Source organism: Mercenaria mercenaria, chromosome 8 (genome assembly GCF_021730395.1).
Source record: "Mercenaria mercenaria strain notata chromosome 8, MADL_Memer_1, whole genome shotgun sequence".
NCBI classification, from domain to species: Eukaryota; Metazoa; Mollusca; class Bivalvia; order Venerida; family Veneridae; genus Mercenaria; species Mercenaria mercenaria.
This window is the reverse complement of record NC_069368.1, coordinates 78,490,872-78,506,506: the sequence shown is the minus strand read 5'-3', so window position 1 is coordinate 78,506,506 and position 15,635 is coordinate 78,490,872. Positions and strand designations below refer to the sequence as shown.

At 35.2% G+C, this 15,635-nt stretch overlaps 1 protein-coding gene across 1 annotated transcript in view; it reads left to right on the top strand.

The window, feature by feature from the left end:
• The window catches only part of LOC123566004 (cytochrome P450 4c21-like), a 48,597-nt gene extending 33,747 nt beyond the window's left edge, over window positions 1-14,850 (top strand). Inside the window, exons 8-12 of the mRNA XM_045359810.2 lie at window positions 5,137-5,285; window positions 8,689-8,807; window positions 9,830-10,002; window positions 12,001-12,114; window positions 12,896-14,850. Coding sequence (XP_045215745.2) covers window positions 5,137-5,285; window positions 8,689-8,807; window positions 9,830-10,002; window positions 12,001-12,114; window positions 12,896-13,169 — 829 coding nt within the window. The 3' untranslated portion in view covers window positions 13,170-14,850. The remainder of the gene's footprint in view (window positions 1-5,136; window positions 5,286-8,688; window positions 8,808-9,829; window positions 10,003-12,000; window positions 12,115-12,895) is intronic.
• Window positions 14,851-15,635: the final 785 nt, after the last annotated feature.

Here is a 15,635-nt window from a genome sequence, read left to right as displayed (position 1 = left end):
CTTTTACACAGCAACAGACAGACTATAGCAACGTCCAGAAGCCCCCGGCCGACAGAATTTTTCTTGGCCCTTACGAACAGGAGTGACAAAAGAATAAAAACAGATTTATTTTACGGATGAATTACTTGAGTAAAATATTCAATAAGTCATGTAATAATAAAACACAAAAAGTCTTTAAATCCTTGTTTTCTGACTTAATAAATTGTTCCAGAAAGAACAAGCTAGATTCACATTCTTAAGTAATAGTGGAGCAGGATATCGCATAAATACTTCAGTTGATGATACAAGCATCAAATTTACAGGACAGTAACTACCTGGCATGCGCTTTAATATAAGATCAAGGGCCAATTGAAATAATGTCGTTTTCAAGATGGCCGCCGCGAAAACAAAATGGCCGCCATTTTGTATTTACTTTTCAGTACTTTATTTGAGGCAAGCATGTAATACATTAAAACGATAGCATTTTTATGCCCCCAGCATCTACGGATGCCGGAGACATATAGTGATTGTCCTGTCTGTCCATCCGTCCGTTCGTACGTACGTCCCTTCGTCCACACGAGGTTAACCACATGGGACCGTTTCGTCTTGCATCAATACCCTTACTTAAATGATTTGATACTAATACAGATGTAACCTGTGACCATTCTTCATCTTCAGACATCACCTGACCTCAGTTTGACTTTGACCTCATTTTGGACTTAGTTTGCTTTATATGGGTCATCTCTTGGTTAACCAAATGGGACCGTTTCGTCTAGCATCAATACCCCTTACAAGAATGAATTGATACAAATACAGATGTAAACTGTGGCCATTCCTCATCTTCAAACATCACCTGACGTCAGTTTGACCTTGACCTCGTTTTGGACTACCGATAAGGATGCCACTGGGGGGCATCAAGCGTTTATTGAACGCAGCTCCTTGGTTTCATTTATACACTTTCGTTTCAGTTTAGAACAGAATATCAATCTGTAGTATTCATACTCTTTTAATTTGTAATCAATTTTGTATGGCTTAGACATCTCAACACTTAAGTTTTTATAACTTGCAGTTTTGTTTTTGAACAATGGTAAAATCTGGAGTACACCAACCAATATAAGTTTTATATACATTACACTCAGATTACATTCAATGCAATAAATTAACATCTTTAGAAAATGCGTCTTATAAACCACGAGGGGATAACGAAATAGGACAGCGTGAGCACTTGCACAGTCAAGAGCAACATTTTCTTATAAGGCAAACCTTAAGAAACTATTTCTGTTGATTTACTATACCCATGAAATTATACACAATGGAAATCGTGTTCTAGCCGAAACAAAAAAATATGCATATACTGCATTTAGTCATTTTCTGAACAGTTGCAACATAAATTGCTGTGCATAGCAGACCTAAGTGGTGGCACTTGCAATATCCAGTACAGGAAGTCCTTTTGCAGTCACACCTTTGAAGGACCTGGAAGCATTCAGATTTAAGCGACAATTCCGTCCGATAAGGGATCCACACATTGTTCTGCTTCAGCCATCCCCAGTTTGACGGAGGCGGCAGTTCCTCCATGGTAACAGCTGCTTTACCTCAGACATGGCCTGCCTGAAAAATTGCTCGCTCGATGAATTGTTTCAGACCACCTTTTGTTGATCGGATCCCATTATACGCTCTTTGTTTCCGGGTAAACAAATCAAGTCAAGGTTCATCCATCTTGCATGTCGTGCTTGCTCGAGCATACAGCATAACTATTTTGTTTCTAATGTATCCATTTCCTACTCAGTTATTATGTATTTGGCAGCACTGAGACTATGAAATGCTTTGAACTATAGCTGTTTCACAAACATTCCATTCCTCCCATGCAGATTTCTTGCCCTTGTCGACAAATGCAGAAACAGTTTCCCAACGGGTAAAAGCAAGAAACAATGGCAATGCCTCTGAGTGAGGACCAGGTAAGCAAGCCACAAAACATCAGTACACTGCCATAGCAAGAACTAACTAATAATTGTAATTGTTCGGTTTTCTGTCAATGAGGCATGCTTTGCATGAACAAATATACGATTATCCGCTTCTTCGTGATTACATGGAGCAAGCGCATTTCTGTTTATATATAAATTGCAAACAATATCGGCAGCTTTTGTTGCTATGATCATTTATTGGTTTGCACCCTTATCATTATACCCCGAGATATCTAGGGGCTATTCTGGATTCCAGTCCGTCCGTCTGTATACAGAATTTGTCTGCGCTATTTCTCAGCAATTATTTACCAGTTTTCAATCAAACCTTGTAATTATTATCAGTACAAGGCCAAGTTGCGCATGTTGATTTTTCATTTAGTTATGGTCCTTTATTTTATTTCTTTATATGTATTTGGAAGACTTTTGTCCTCGCTATTTCTCAGTCATCATATGCGAGACTTTTATCAAACCTTGCAGTTATTATTCGTACCAAGTCAAGTTGAACATGTGCAAAGCATGTTCCAATTGAGTTATTTTTCACATAGTTATAGCCCTTTATTATTTTTTCTATATATGTATATGGAAAAAATGTCCGCGCTACTTATCAGTCATTGTATGCCAGACTTTTATCACACCTTGTTATAACTATTATCATTGGTACCAAGTGTAGTTATGCATGTGCAAAACACGTTCCATTAGAATGAGTTTTGACTAAGTTGTTGCCCTTTATTTGTTTCAAATACGAACAGAGTTACATTGGATATTTTAACATACTTTATTTGTTAAGTATAACTAGTTGATGACCCTTGGTGATGTAATAAAATAAAAAAGTGGAAACCCACAGGTCTCCAAACCCGACATAAACGAAAATGGTGCAGGCTTGATTTCATTTGTGGTTATGGAGCCTTCATATCACAGAAAATGCCAAAAGACAAGATTAAAAAAGCAGATTACATGGTCCCTTGTCCATGACCTTGACCTACTGAATTAATTTCTTCTTTTTTAAGAGATTGCCATAAAATTCGAACCACTTGTACAGTTTTGAACAAACATTTCAAAACTGATTTTCAGTAACCTTTATCTTGACCTACTTTCTTTTTTTTAAGGTACAGCAGTGAAGTATGGGAATCTTATACAGTTTTGCGCACCATTTTTGTGCGTCTTTGTACATTTTCTTCTTGTACAGTATACAAAGCAATGTATCATATTTTCAATAACCCTGTTCCTCTGACAATAAGCTGATATCTGGGGGTTTTCATCACCATTAGTGATACGTCTTGTTTTATCCGCACGAAAACTCAATAGTTGAGTTTTATTTTCAACGCATCTAAGAAAGCTATTCCATAGTTTAGGAGGTCTTCTATTAAACTCTTTTCAACATTATCAAGAGTTTGAAATAGAATATAAACAAAAGCACAGACACTTAAACACTCAAACTTACAATGACATATTCAAATTTGGTATATGTTAATACAAAGTATGTACTATTTTAATTTGAAGGCCAAGGAATTATCATTTTTTGCTGTATGTGATATGACTTGGGGTTTTTTTTGTTACATATACGTACGGAAGTTGTCACTGGACCCTATGCTGAGTAACATGACATTATGAACTATATCAGTGTGCCCTTGTAGTGTTTGTAGTTCATTCTATAGAATCATTACACATATCATTTAATTAAAGATTTTGTTTCAGCTGATTAGTAATGGTTCAGTATTGTCATGATTTTGATACTGTTTCTCAGTGAAACAAAGCAAGAAATGAAGGGTAGAACAGAGAACAGATTGAAAAGAAGAGACGTCCATATAAACCATATTAGCTTATTTCAGGCCAGTGTCATAATAATGTGCTTTCAGGTTTATCTGGGACCAGGATTTAATCAATAGTCGATGGTTATAGCACTGAAAGTAGAAGACTCATACTTGGCCGTGATAAGAACGTTATCTAAAAGTCTGGCAGTCATTTTAAAGATGGGGACCTTCTTAAATGGGTCTATATTTGGAAAAGGCAACATTAAAAATAAAACTATCAGTTTATGGGAACAAACTGATAGAAAAACATGTTACAGCTCAACAAATATGATATTTTAGAAACTTACAGATCCTGATTATATGAAAACTGCCTCAATTCTGGCAGCCATTTTGAAATTTGGAGGCCATCTTGAAAATGGATGATTTTTAGATGGCCCTCGATCATTTTTGAATCTGGGTCATATGATGAACATTTGGTGTAAATTTCTTACTTGTATCATCAAGTGAAGTATTTCCTTAGATTTTCACACTAAGCTGCTCCACTATAATAACGTTTTTAGTTTATGAATCTTCCATCTGAACGATAACATCCAATAGTCTTAGTCCATGCTGCTTATTGGTTGGCGGATAAATTCCATATTTTTCACTAGTTCCGAGAGCACATAACATTGTTGTGATAACTCAGATAATCGTCTAGTTACCAAACTTGAATATATATATATTTAGTGTATGTCTATTCAAGTAATAATCCAGTAAGTTTACAACTTACTTCTAAACATATGGATTTCTCGTTTAATTATTGTCTGGAGAGATCTTGATACGCTTTCGATTGACTGTGTAACAAGTGATTTGTAGCCCAGGAATCCGATTGTTTCAACATCCATGAAAGGTATCCTGGTTCTGATCACTTCAGATGTTAGCATCCAGACAGCAGCATATCATCTGTAACATAAGTACTACGCAAAACAGTCAGATTGCCATAACAGAATTAAAATATGCAATAATAATGATATTGTCGTATTGAACAGATTTTTTATATTATTATTATAACTGGGGTGTGGCGGGTGGGCAATTTTAACGAACACTTGAACTGCTACGTAGCAATACTGTGGTTGAACTGAGAATACTGCACGTGATCTCGAGTTTATATAACGCTCGAGTGGTTCCCTGACGCTTCTGCGTTCATCATTTATTTGTTATATATAAACCGAGGATTAGAAAAACAGGATTACTTGACAACAATGATAGTTTATTGTTTACATGCCTAACAACGAGATATCCACATATTTCGTTAGAAAATAAATGCAATTATTTTTATGCAAAATAATTTTTATTATACATATACATTTGCATAAAGCAGTTCAGATCAGAGCAGGCAGATTCATGAAAATTAAGTTCAAGCAAATTTAAAGTGTTTCACAGTATAAAAATGTTATGTATTCCAGCTTGTTGGCATCACTTATTCCATTTTACAACTTGCTACCTACAAAAGTAAACAGACAACGGTGGGAGGAAGAAAAATATATCAAATCAGTTATAAACAAAAGAATCAGTGAGAAGAGGCAGTATTTCAGAGGGAGAGAGGAATCTGCTGGTATACTTCTTTTTTAGCTTGTCTGATATTTGAAAAAAATCTTCGAGGTATTGTCATCACTTGATCGTCGGCAGTGGTTAAAATTTTTGTTTAGGTCCACCTTTTCTTAAACGCTGTAAGAGCTACAGCTTTGAAACTTTTCACACTTGTTTACCATCATTAGGGGACTATGTAGGCCAAGAACCATAACTCTGATATGCATTTTGTTAGAATTATGGCCCTTTTTGTACTTAGAAAATTTGAGTTTCTTGGTTAAAATGTTTGTTTAGGTCCACCTTTTCTCAACAAATATAAGAGCTACAGCTTTGAAACATTAAACACTTGTTTATCATCATTAGGGGACTAAGCAGGCCAAGACCCATAACTCTAATATGTATTTTATCAGAATTATGGCAATTTTTGTACTTACAAAATTTGAGTTTATTGGTTAAATTTTTTGTTTAGGTCAACCTTTTCTCAAAACTATAAGCGCTACAGCTTTGAAACTTTGCACACTTGTTTATCATCATTAGGGGACAATGTACGTCAAGAACCACAACACTAACCTGCATTTTGTTAGAACTATGGCACTTTTTGTACTTAGAAAATCTGAACTATTACTCTTGTTTTTTTTTTTACACTTGCAGACAAGCAATGGCACCCGTAGGTGGTGCTCTTGTTGATTGATTGTTGTGCATCTCCTGCCAACCCCCCTTCTTACACAAAAAAAACTTTTAGAGGACTTAGCTCTGTCCTTGTCTGAATATCTGAGAGTCTCCATCCAGATCTGTGGCACGTGTATTTTAAAAGATATTTGTCCCAGAGTTGTCAGACTTCATAGGATGGTTATTCAGCATATGAAATGGTGCACTCTCTAAGATCAGAATTACCGCCTTTGACTGAGTAAGAAATGCATGCATAACGGGCCTAGACTTTGTGTCCCTTGTATCTTAAAGTGATTGACTTTGAGTAATAAAAAATTGTAGGATTGTTGTTCAGCATGTGAAGTAGTTCACCTAGGGTTTTGTTTGGGATTTCACAAAGTTATGGGTCTTGATTTAGTCACATAAAGGGATTAAAATTTATGTCACATTTATCTCAAAAAGTATTCGGTATAGAGTCATGAAACCTTGTGGGATATTTTTTGCACATATGAAGTTATGTGCCTGAGGTCTTGCTTTGGATTTCACTCAACCAGACAAGAGTTATGGCCTATGACTTAATCAAAAATATGCACAAAAGATCAGAAAGTTTGTTCAAACATATCTAAGAAATTATCAGACCTGGTGTAGAGATGGTACCCTAAAATTTGACTGACAGAAAATCTGTTTTGAAATTACATATATTGTATAAACAGTTTAAGTTGTGAATTGATGTGCATTTCTTAAGTTATCACCTACATTGTTTCCAACATTAAACAAGACATCTTAAAATTTGTTTAAGGCAGTGGACCTGCAGTAAAAATTGGCAGAATATGGTTTCTCTGCATGCCATTTCATCATTTTTTGGTTTTTACGGGAAACAGTGACCTTTGGAGAATGATGAATTGGTTACAAGAATACATAATCCCAGGCAAAAAGTAGTGTCATTATGGATCCACTACCTTAAAATGTTAAAATTACATTTGATGACAGTGGCCCTTTGTGTTACACTATTTGCAGCAAAGTACTCCTTAAGTCAGAGAAATGCTTCGAAATGAGTGAAGCCTCTGAAACACTTTAAAAATGATGAAATGAAATGATATGAATAAAACAACATTCTATGTAGGTTGTTACAAATATGTGATGCCAGTTGTTTTGTAATTACTTATTTTACATTAATTTTATATCAAATTTTGTTCTAACAAAGTCATTGTTACATGTATTGAGAGCAAAAAAGTACCTTTAGTTAAAAAGCCAATTCTTAAATATTTGCAGTAATGATTTGAAGTCTTAAATTACTTAAATTAAATTTATTCTTTTATACTATTGATGGGCTACTAAACTTTCTAGCAGGGCCTCTGCATGACTTATGAAATAACTCTTATGTGTAAGTAACGAAAAAGGTTTGCATGTAAATAACAATGTCTTTGGATTTATATTTATCCAACTAAACATATACAGTTGAATATCGTTACCTCGATATAGGTTAGCTCGATACTCCGGTTAACACGATGTGTTTTAGTCGGTCCCGATGTTTCTCTATATATTTTAATGGTATTATTTATCATTACCTTGATATCATTACCTCAATATTTTGTTTAGCTCGAAGGGATTTTCAGTCCCGTCAACTTACCTGTACTGTGTTTTTACACCTGGTTTCCTCGATATCACAGCTTGTCAAAATTATCGATGTTATTTGTAAAAATCAACCTATTGTTGTCCGGCAATGTATTACTTATAATCAGGTTAGTTTGTGTGTGTTTTTGTCACTTAATCTTTAATCCAATTTTAATGTTAGCATGTTTGTATTTAATTCTCAATAATTAGTCTAAAACAGCGTGTAAGCGGGCAAGCTGTTTTCCAATATAACTGTTACAATATTTCGATTGAGTAACAATATGCGTATTTAACTGACAATCTTTCGTTATCAAAACACATTCAAAATGACGTACTACTGAAAAACTTTGATAATGTGGCAGTTGACTTATTGGACTCAACTGCCACATCATCAAAGTTTATAAGTACGTTTTACATTATTTCTTTCCACTTCAAACCCTCTAAGTCCCTTGTATATCGAGGTAATGGTATTTGACTTTATGTTAATAGTACTGTATTTCATATACACCTGCAAACATATTTGGGGGATTAGTGTTAATGAGTTATCTAACAGACTGTAGTATAGCAGGTTAGTCTCAAAACATTTAAGGGGAGCGATGGTCTAGTGGTTAAGGTGTTTCGGCTGTGGGTTGTGGGTTCGAGCCCCACTGGGGTTATGTCCATGACTTTTCATATGACACCAGTACTGTTTTTTCCAGGAAGCGGAATTGAGAGTGGTTCAAATAAGCTTTAAGCTTTCATCATAAACAATCTTAATAAATAGTATACCGTAAAGTCATTTAATTTCGTGGGCATAAAATTTTGTGGTTTTTGTCAAAAAGGCTATTTCGTGGGGATATGAATTTGTGGATTTTAACTTTTGAACATAAAATGAATGGGAATTTTACTAGTTCATTGGGATTAAATTTCATGGATTGACAAACCACGAAATTCACAAAAATTAGTCCCTCACGAATATTAATGATTTCACAGTAAACTAAAACATTTGTGATGCAAACTATGTTTACACTTCATTCCTCTGATAGAAAAGAATAACTGGGATATAAACATTTTTAAGCAATAGCTATTGTTTGTGCAATACCACAAAATGTGTATGGACAATGTTGGTGAGCTGATAAAGGTTAGGTTTCTGGCTCAACTTTAATTGATATGTTAATGTTTAACAGTAAATGAGGCACGTGACTTCCTGTCCCTGCTTGTGATGGCAAGAGATGAGCAAGGCAAACCTATTCCTGATGAACTGGTGTTTGAGAATGTGGCAGGTCTGCTGTTTGCTGGTTTTGATGTAAGTTTATATATCACTTATTTGAAATAATTTGATACCAGAACATGTTTCCTAACTTTTGTGTATTTACTGTATATCCTCTAGCAGTGCCATCAAAAAACTTACACATTTGTTTTGCTTAGCTACTCAGATCTATCGTATTGACATAACATTTTTACCCATTTGTTTTACATTACTGTTCAAGCCTCAGATATTGCCCAAACTTTTTACCCATTTGTTTTACTTTAGTACTTAGATCTCAGGTATTGCCCTAACATTTTACCCATTTGTTTTACTTAGTACTTAGATCTCAGGTATTGCCCTAACATTTTACCAATTTGTTTTATTTAGTACTTAGATCTCAGGTATTGCCTTAACATTTTACCCATTTGTTTTACTTTAGTACTTAGATTTCAGATATTGCCCTAACATTTTATGCATTTGTTTTATTTTAATACCTAGATCTCAGATATTGTCCTAACATTTTACCAGTTTGTTTTACCTCACTTTTCAGACCTCAGATATTGCCCTAACATTTTACGCATTTGTTTTATTTTAGTACTTAGATCCCTGGTATTGCTCTAACATTTTACCAATTTGTTTTATTTCATTATCCAGACCTCAGATACATTCTTTACATTTCTGAATCAGCAAGATGTTTCTCATCACTAAATCAGACTACTTGTGTTACTCTGACACAGTGACTTTACCTTTGGTTTTACTTTACTCATTCTAATCATGGGTTTACATTTCATTTCAGCTGTTCACATTTGTAGTGTGATGCTGACATTAAATATATTTGTTTTACCTTATTTTTCACTGTCATACAACATTTTAACTAAAGCTATTTTACTTCTTTCCCTGACGTTTTAGCTAAAATGTTTTTCTTGCTACCCTTTCTTGTTAATTCTCTAGTTTCTGTTACCCTGACTTTTTATCTCAATGTTTTACTACATTAGACTGCTGGACTTTCATTTTGAATTTAATTAATCCAGACTGCAAGTATCATCCCTGAACTTTTACCTGACCATTAAACTTTTCAGACTACAAGTATCACCCTGACATGGACTATGCTGCACCTCGCTAGCTACCAGGAGGTGCAGGAACAAGCCAGGAAAGAGGTTAAAAGTGTGATACCAGACAACTGTGATAAAATTACACATGAAATGCTGGATCAGCTGCATTATCTACATTGTGTGATAAAGGAAACACAAAGGTGAAGTTATGATAGAATTTTAATGTAGCTTTATATTTAAGGGATTTATTGTACGAATTATTGAGACTTGGCATGTAACAAGTGTTGGAGACTCTCCTGTAGTTAAAATGTCTACAGTGCCCTCCCAGTGTCAGTAGAAAAGTTAAAATAAGTACAACACTGTCAAAACATAAAATATGAAATTTATTATTTTTATTTTGACTATCAAGTTGAAATTCTTTTAATAGTAATATATGATTGTAATACACCCATTTTGGAAAAAAAGGACATACTATGTCATGGCATGTGCATCTGTTATAATATTGACTTGGCATATAGCTCCACAGCAATGAAACCTTACGGAGAGCCCATGAAGCAGATTGATAGGTCAAAGGTCAAGGTCAAAGGTCAAATTTGTTCTTCATGTTACATATGCAGAACACAATAACTATTCAAGGTATTGATTTTAAAGCATGTAGGTAGCTGATGATGAGATGATATGCAGAGTACACAAGCCAGGTCAAATATCAAGGTCACAAATGGAGCTCAGAGGTCATATGTCTTTCATATTTTGTGTCATGGGCATAACTTAATAACCAATTAAGGTATTGACTTCAGTCTTGTCGGATAGGTAGGTTGCAAGATGATGTGCAGAGTGCATGAACCCTATCTGTAGGTCAAAGGTCAAGTTGACAGCAAGTTAAAATCTGTCTATCATATTTTCGGTCCAGAACATAATATCCATAGTATTGACTTCAGACTAGACATATAGGTAGATGGTGATTTGATGATAAGCAGAGCGTATGAACTTGATCAGTAGGTCAAAAATCAAGGTCACAAATTGAGTTCAAATCTAAAATATGTTTGTCGTTTTTTGTGTCTTGGAGCACAACTTCAAAACTACTGCCCACTTAGCACAGTAGGGAGAGTGCAGATCTACAGATCACAGGTTCGTGAGACAGATCACAGGTTCGTGAGTTCAATCCTCGGGCTAGGCGTATGTTCTTGGTGACGATTTGATAAAAGACATCGTGTCTGAAATCATTCGTCCTCTGCCTCTGATTTGTGTGGGGAAGTTGGCAATTGCTTGCGGAGAACAAGTTTGTTCTGGTACAAAATCCAGGAACACTGGTTAGGTTATCTGCCTGCTGTTACTTAACTGGAATACTGTTCAAAAACAGCGTTAAACCAAAAAACAAACAAAACAAACTAAAGTTATTGACTTTAAACTTAGAACACAGGGTGGCTGTGAAAGGAATGTAACAATCCACACACTTTTTAAAATTTCTTGTGCCTTAGTATTCCATCATTGCTGTTATGCAAAGCCCTCTCCCTCCTCCACATTACATCCTCATTCCGTCACTCACATTAAAAAATTACCTTCAAATTTTACTTCCTCCTGCTCTGACCTAGAACTTTGGGCGTATATTGTCTTGCTTTGCTGAACGCTTGTTGTCTAAATTGTTCTCTTTTTTTTTTTTTCAAAGTCTCCTCTGTGACGAAAATTATGTAAAACATAATAAATTCTATGGGCCTATTTTCTGGTTTAAAAGTTTATTTCTCATAAATTTTGTTTCCAGACATTAGGAGGGTACTGTATATGTTTCAAATTTCCAGCAGTATATATATCAAAAATATTTTTACAATTCACATGTCTGTGTATTACGGATTATATAAGCCAGCCCACTTACCTCAGCAGGGACAGCACATAGATCTACTGATTGTCTGGTCATGAGTTTAATCCCCAGGCAAGGCATGCTTTCCATGGTGATTTGATGGAAGGCATTGTATCTGAAATCTTTCATCCACTTCCACTTTATTGTATATGGAAGCTGGCATTTACTTGCAATGAAGAGGGTAGTACTGGCTCAGAATCCAGGAACACAGGTTTGGTTAACTTCATGCGGTTACATAATTAAAATACTTTAGAAAAAGGACACTCAACCCAAAACAAACAAACTATATAAAGCTGTTTCAATCTTGCATGCATTTTCACCCAGATTGTTTTGCATTTTATAGACTATACCCTGTTGTGTCAAACACCACAAGAGAAGCACTGACAGATGATGAGATAAATGGTCTGCACATTCCTGCTGGTACTAAGGTAGTGCTACATCTTGGTGCTCTACATAGGTAAATCAAATATCTTTTATCATTGCATCTTCTGAGCCAAGCACTTTTCTATATTTACTCCTTCTAGCGCATCATATAGTGTCAAAAACTGGGTCACTAGGTCAAACATGTTTACACTGTTATGGTGTGTTACTCAGGTGAGCGACCTAGGGCCATCTTGGCCCTCTTGTTTTGATTAAAAACCAGGACACTAGGTAATTTCATAGAAAAACTTTGTTAACACTCTACAGGGCACATTTTCTATTTGATATTCATAACAATTTGTCAGAGTGCTTGTCTCATTTAACTCTAGTTCAGCTCCGAATCTGAGTAGCCTTTGGTATGTTTCTCTTTACTCTATGAAACCAAGGATAATTTCAGAAGTTGGTCAACTGAGTTCAAAAACTAGGTCACTAGGTCAATTAATGGAAAAAAATGAGGCCACATTTATGTGCAGAAGTGGCCTTTCAGTGTTTTTTTATAACACTTGCCTACAAACCTGATATAGCCAGCTATTTTACAATTAATTTTTGATATATAAATACATTTTCTAATGAAATCAGCACAATTATTTGTAGAAATTCAACATCTTTTTAGTAATAATTTAGCATTCTGCACAATATTACATTAATTTAGGTATTCAGTAATGCAAATCTTCTCTCTCTGGTTTACACAACTGTTACATCCAGACTGTTTAAATGACAAAGCGTATATTTATCAGTAATGCTTGTGTAACTCCATATGTCTCCTGTTTAATCATTTGATAAATGATTCGACACCTACATTGAAACTTTCTATTCAGGATGGAAGAGAATTGGGAAAATCCAGATAAATTCCTTCCAGAAAGGTTCATGAATGACACAGAACCATATAGACACTTGCCATTTATTGCCGGACCATACATGTGCATAGGGCACAAGTTTGCCATGCTGGAAATGAGGATGGTTTTGTCCAGCCTACTCAGGGAGTTTGAATTCAGTGTAGTGCCAAATTACACCTTCAAGAGGATTCAAGCTCTTAGTGTAAAACCAAAACCTCCGCTTGTTCTCAATGTGAAAAGAATAAATAATCGATAATTGCCATATTTGTTTTGGATTGAAGTGATAACTAATATATAAATGAGCATTATGACATTTTTGTTTGTACATCAAATGAATTTACTTTACCTGTTTAAACTATGAATATTGTGGTATAATTGGTATGCATCTGAACACTTATGATTTTATTAGACAACAAAATTACTGTTTTAGATAGGTTATTTCTTTTTAGCTTACCTGAGCAATGCTCAGGTCAGTTTTTCTGATCGCTCAATGTCCGGCGTCCGTCGTCTGTCATCTGTCTGTCAACATTTAGCTTGTGTATGCGATAGAGGCTGTATTTTTCAACTGATCTTCATGAAAATTGGTCAGAATGATTACCTTGATGAAAATCATGAAATCTAGGCCGAGTTTGAAAGTGGGTCATCTGGGGTCAAAAATTAGGTCACTAGGTCAAATCAAAGAAAAACCTTGTGTATGCGATAGAGGCTGTATTTTTCAATTAATCTTCATGAATTTTGGTCAGAATGATAACCTTGATGAAATCTAGGCAGAGTTCGAAAATGGGTCATCTAGGATCAAAAACTAGGTCACTAGGTCAAATCAAACAAAAACCTTGTGTATGCGATAGAGGCTGTATTTTTCAATTAAACTTCATGAATTTTGATCAGAATGATTACCTTGATGAAATTTAGGCAGAGTTTGAAAATGGGTCATCTGGGGTCAAAAACTAGGTCACTAGGTCAAATCAAAGAAAAACCTTGTGTATGCGATAGAGGCTGTATTTTTCCATTAATCTTCATGAATTTTGGTCAGAATGATGACCTTGATGACATCTAGGCCGAGTACGAAAACGGGTCATCTGGGGTCAAAAACTAGGTCACTAGGTCAAATCAAAGAAAAACTTTGTGTATGCGATAGAGGCTGTATTTTTCAATTAATCTTGATGAATTTTGGTCAGAATGATTGCCTTGATGAAATCTAGGTCAAGTTCGAATATGGGTCCTCTGGGGTCAAAAAGTAGGTTACTAGGTCAAATCAAAGGAAAAGCTTGTATATGCGATAGAGGCTGTATTTTTCAATTGATCTTCCTGAAATTAAGTCCAAAATGATAACCTTAATGAAATCTAGGCCGAGTTTGAAAATGGATCATCTTGGATCAAAAAGTAGGTCACAAGGTCAAATCAAAGAAAAACCTTGTGTATGCGATAGAGGCTGTATTTTTCAATTGATCTTCATGAAATGTGGTCAGAATGATAGTCTTGATGAAATCTAGGTCAAGTTCGAATATGGGTCTCGTAGTCTGGGGTCAAAAATTAGGTCACAGGTCGAATCAAAGAAAATACTTATTTATACTCAAGATTTTTGCTCCAATTTTAATGATAATTGGTCAGAATATTTATTTCCACGAAATCACTAGGTCAAACATGTTTACAACACTGTTATGGTGTGTTTCTCAGGTGAGCGACCTAGGGCCATCTTGGCCCTCTTGTTTTTTTTGCCATGTTATAAGCTTTATGAAGTTATATAAATGCACAAGTAAAAGGTTTAGGCTAACAGGTTAATGATTCATGCAGTGTTCAAAATCATACTATGGTAAATTTATTTTATTTATTTATTTTAAAATATATGATAAATTATACAGAGTATGCATTATAGTGTTATACTGTGTATGTATAGAATCATTCAAAAATTTATAATAAATACTACAGATGGAATACATATAGTCGAATCTTCTTCTAAAGCAATGGTATGTGTTTAAGATCAAGTTTTCAAGGAGATACTTACCCGGCATCACAGTTCAGCTTCACCGTTACTTAACAACTATTTATTTCCACTATATACTGTCTTAACTACTGCTCGCGATATCACAATAATATGTAAGAATTAATCTTTGGTATGGGCACGGATATTTTATGGTTAAGGTCATACACGTCAAATGTCATATTCATTTGGGTCAGATAATAAAATGAGCCGTGACATGAGAAAACCAACATAGTGGCTTTGCGACCAGCATGGATCCAGACCAGCCTGCGAATCCGCGCAGTCTGGTCAGGATCCATGCTGTTCGCTTTTAAAGCCTATTGGAATTGGAGAAACCGTTAGCGAACAGCATGGATCCTGACCAGACTGCGCGGATGCACAGGCTGGTCTGGATCCATGCTGGTCGCAAACCCACTATGTTGTTTTTTTTATGGCACGGTTCAAATAGTTGTTTGTTAAAAATGCTTTATAATTTCACTGTAGTTTTCTATTTTCTTAAACTAACATACCTTACATGATAGTTCTTGGAATCCTCGCGCCCCTCCCTAGCTTCTACCTCTTTCAACTAAATAATATTACAACGACATTTTTTCATTGTGTACCCTACTTCTACAGTTTCCATACAATTTAAATGAAACTTGGTATACATCATCAGCATGAAGTGAACATTCAACTATTTTTTGGACTTTCATATCCGAGGATGTTCTCTCCTGTCATGACCTTTTGGGGCAGAAAAATGAT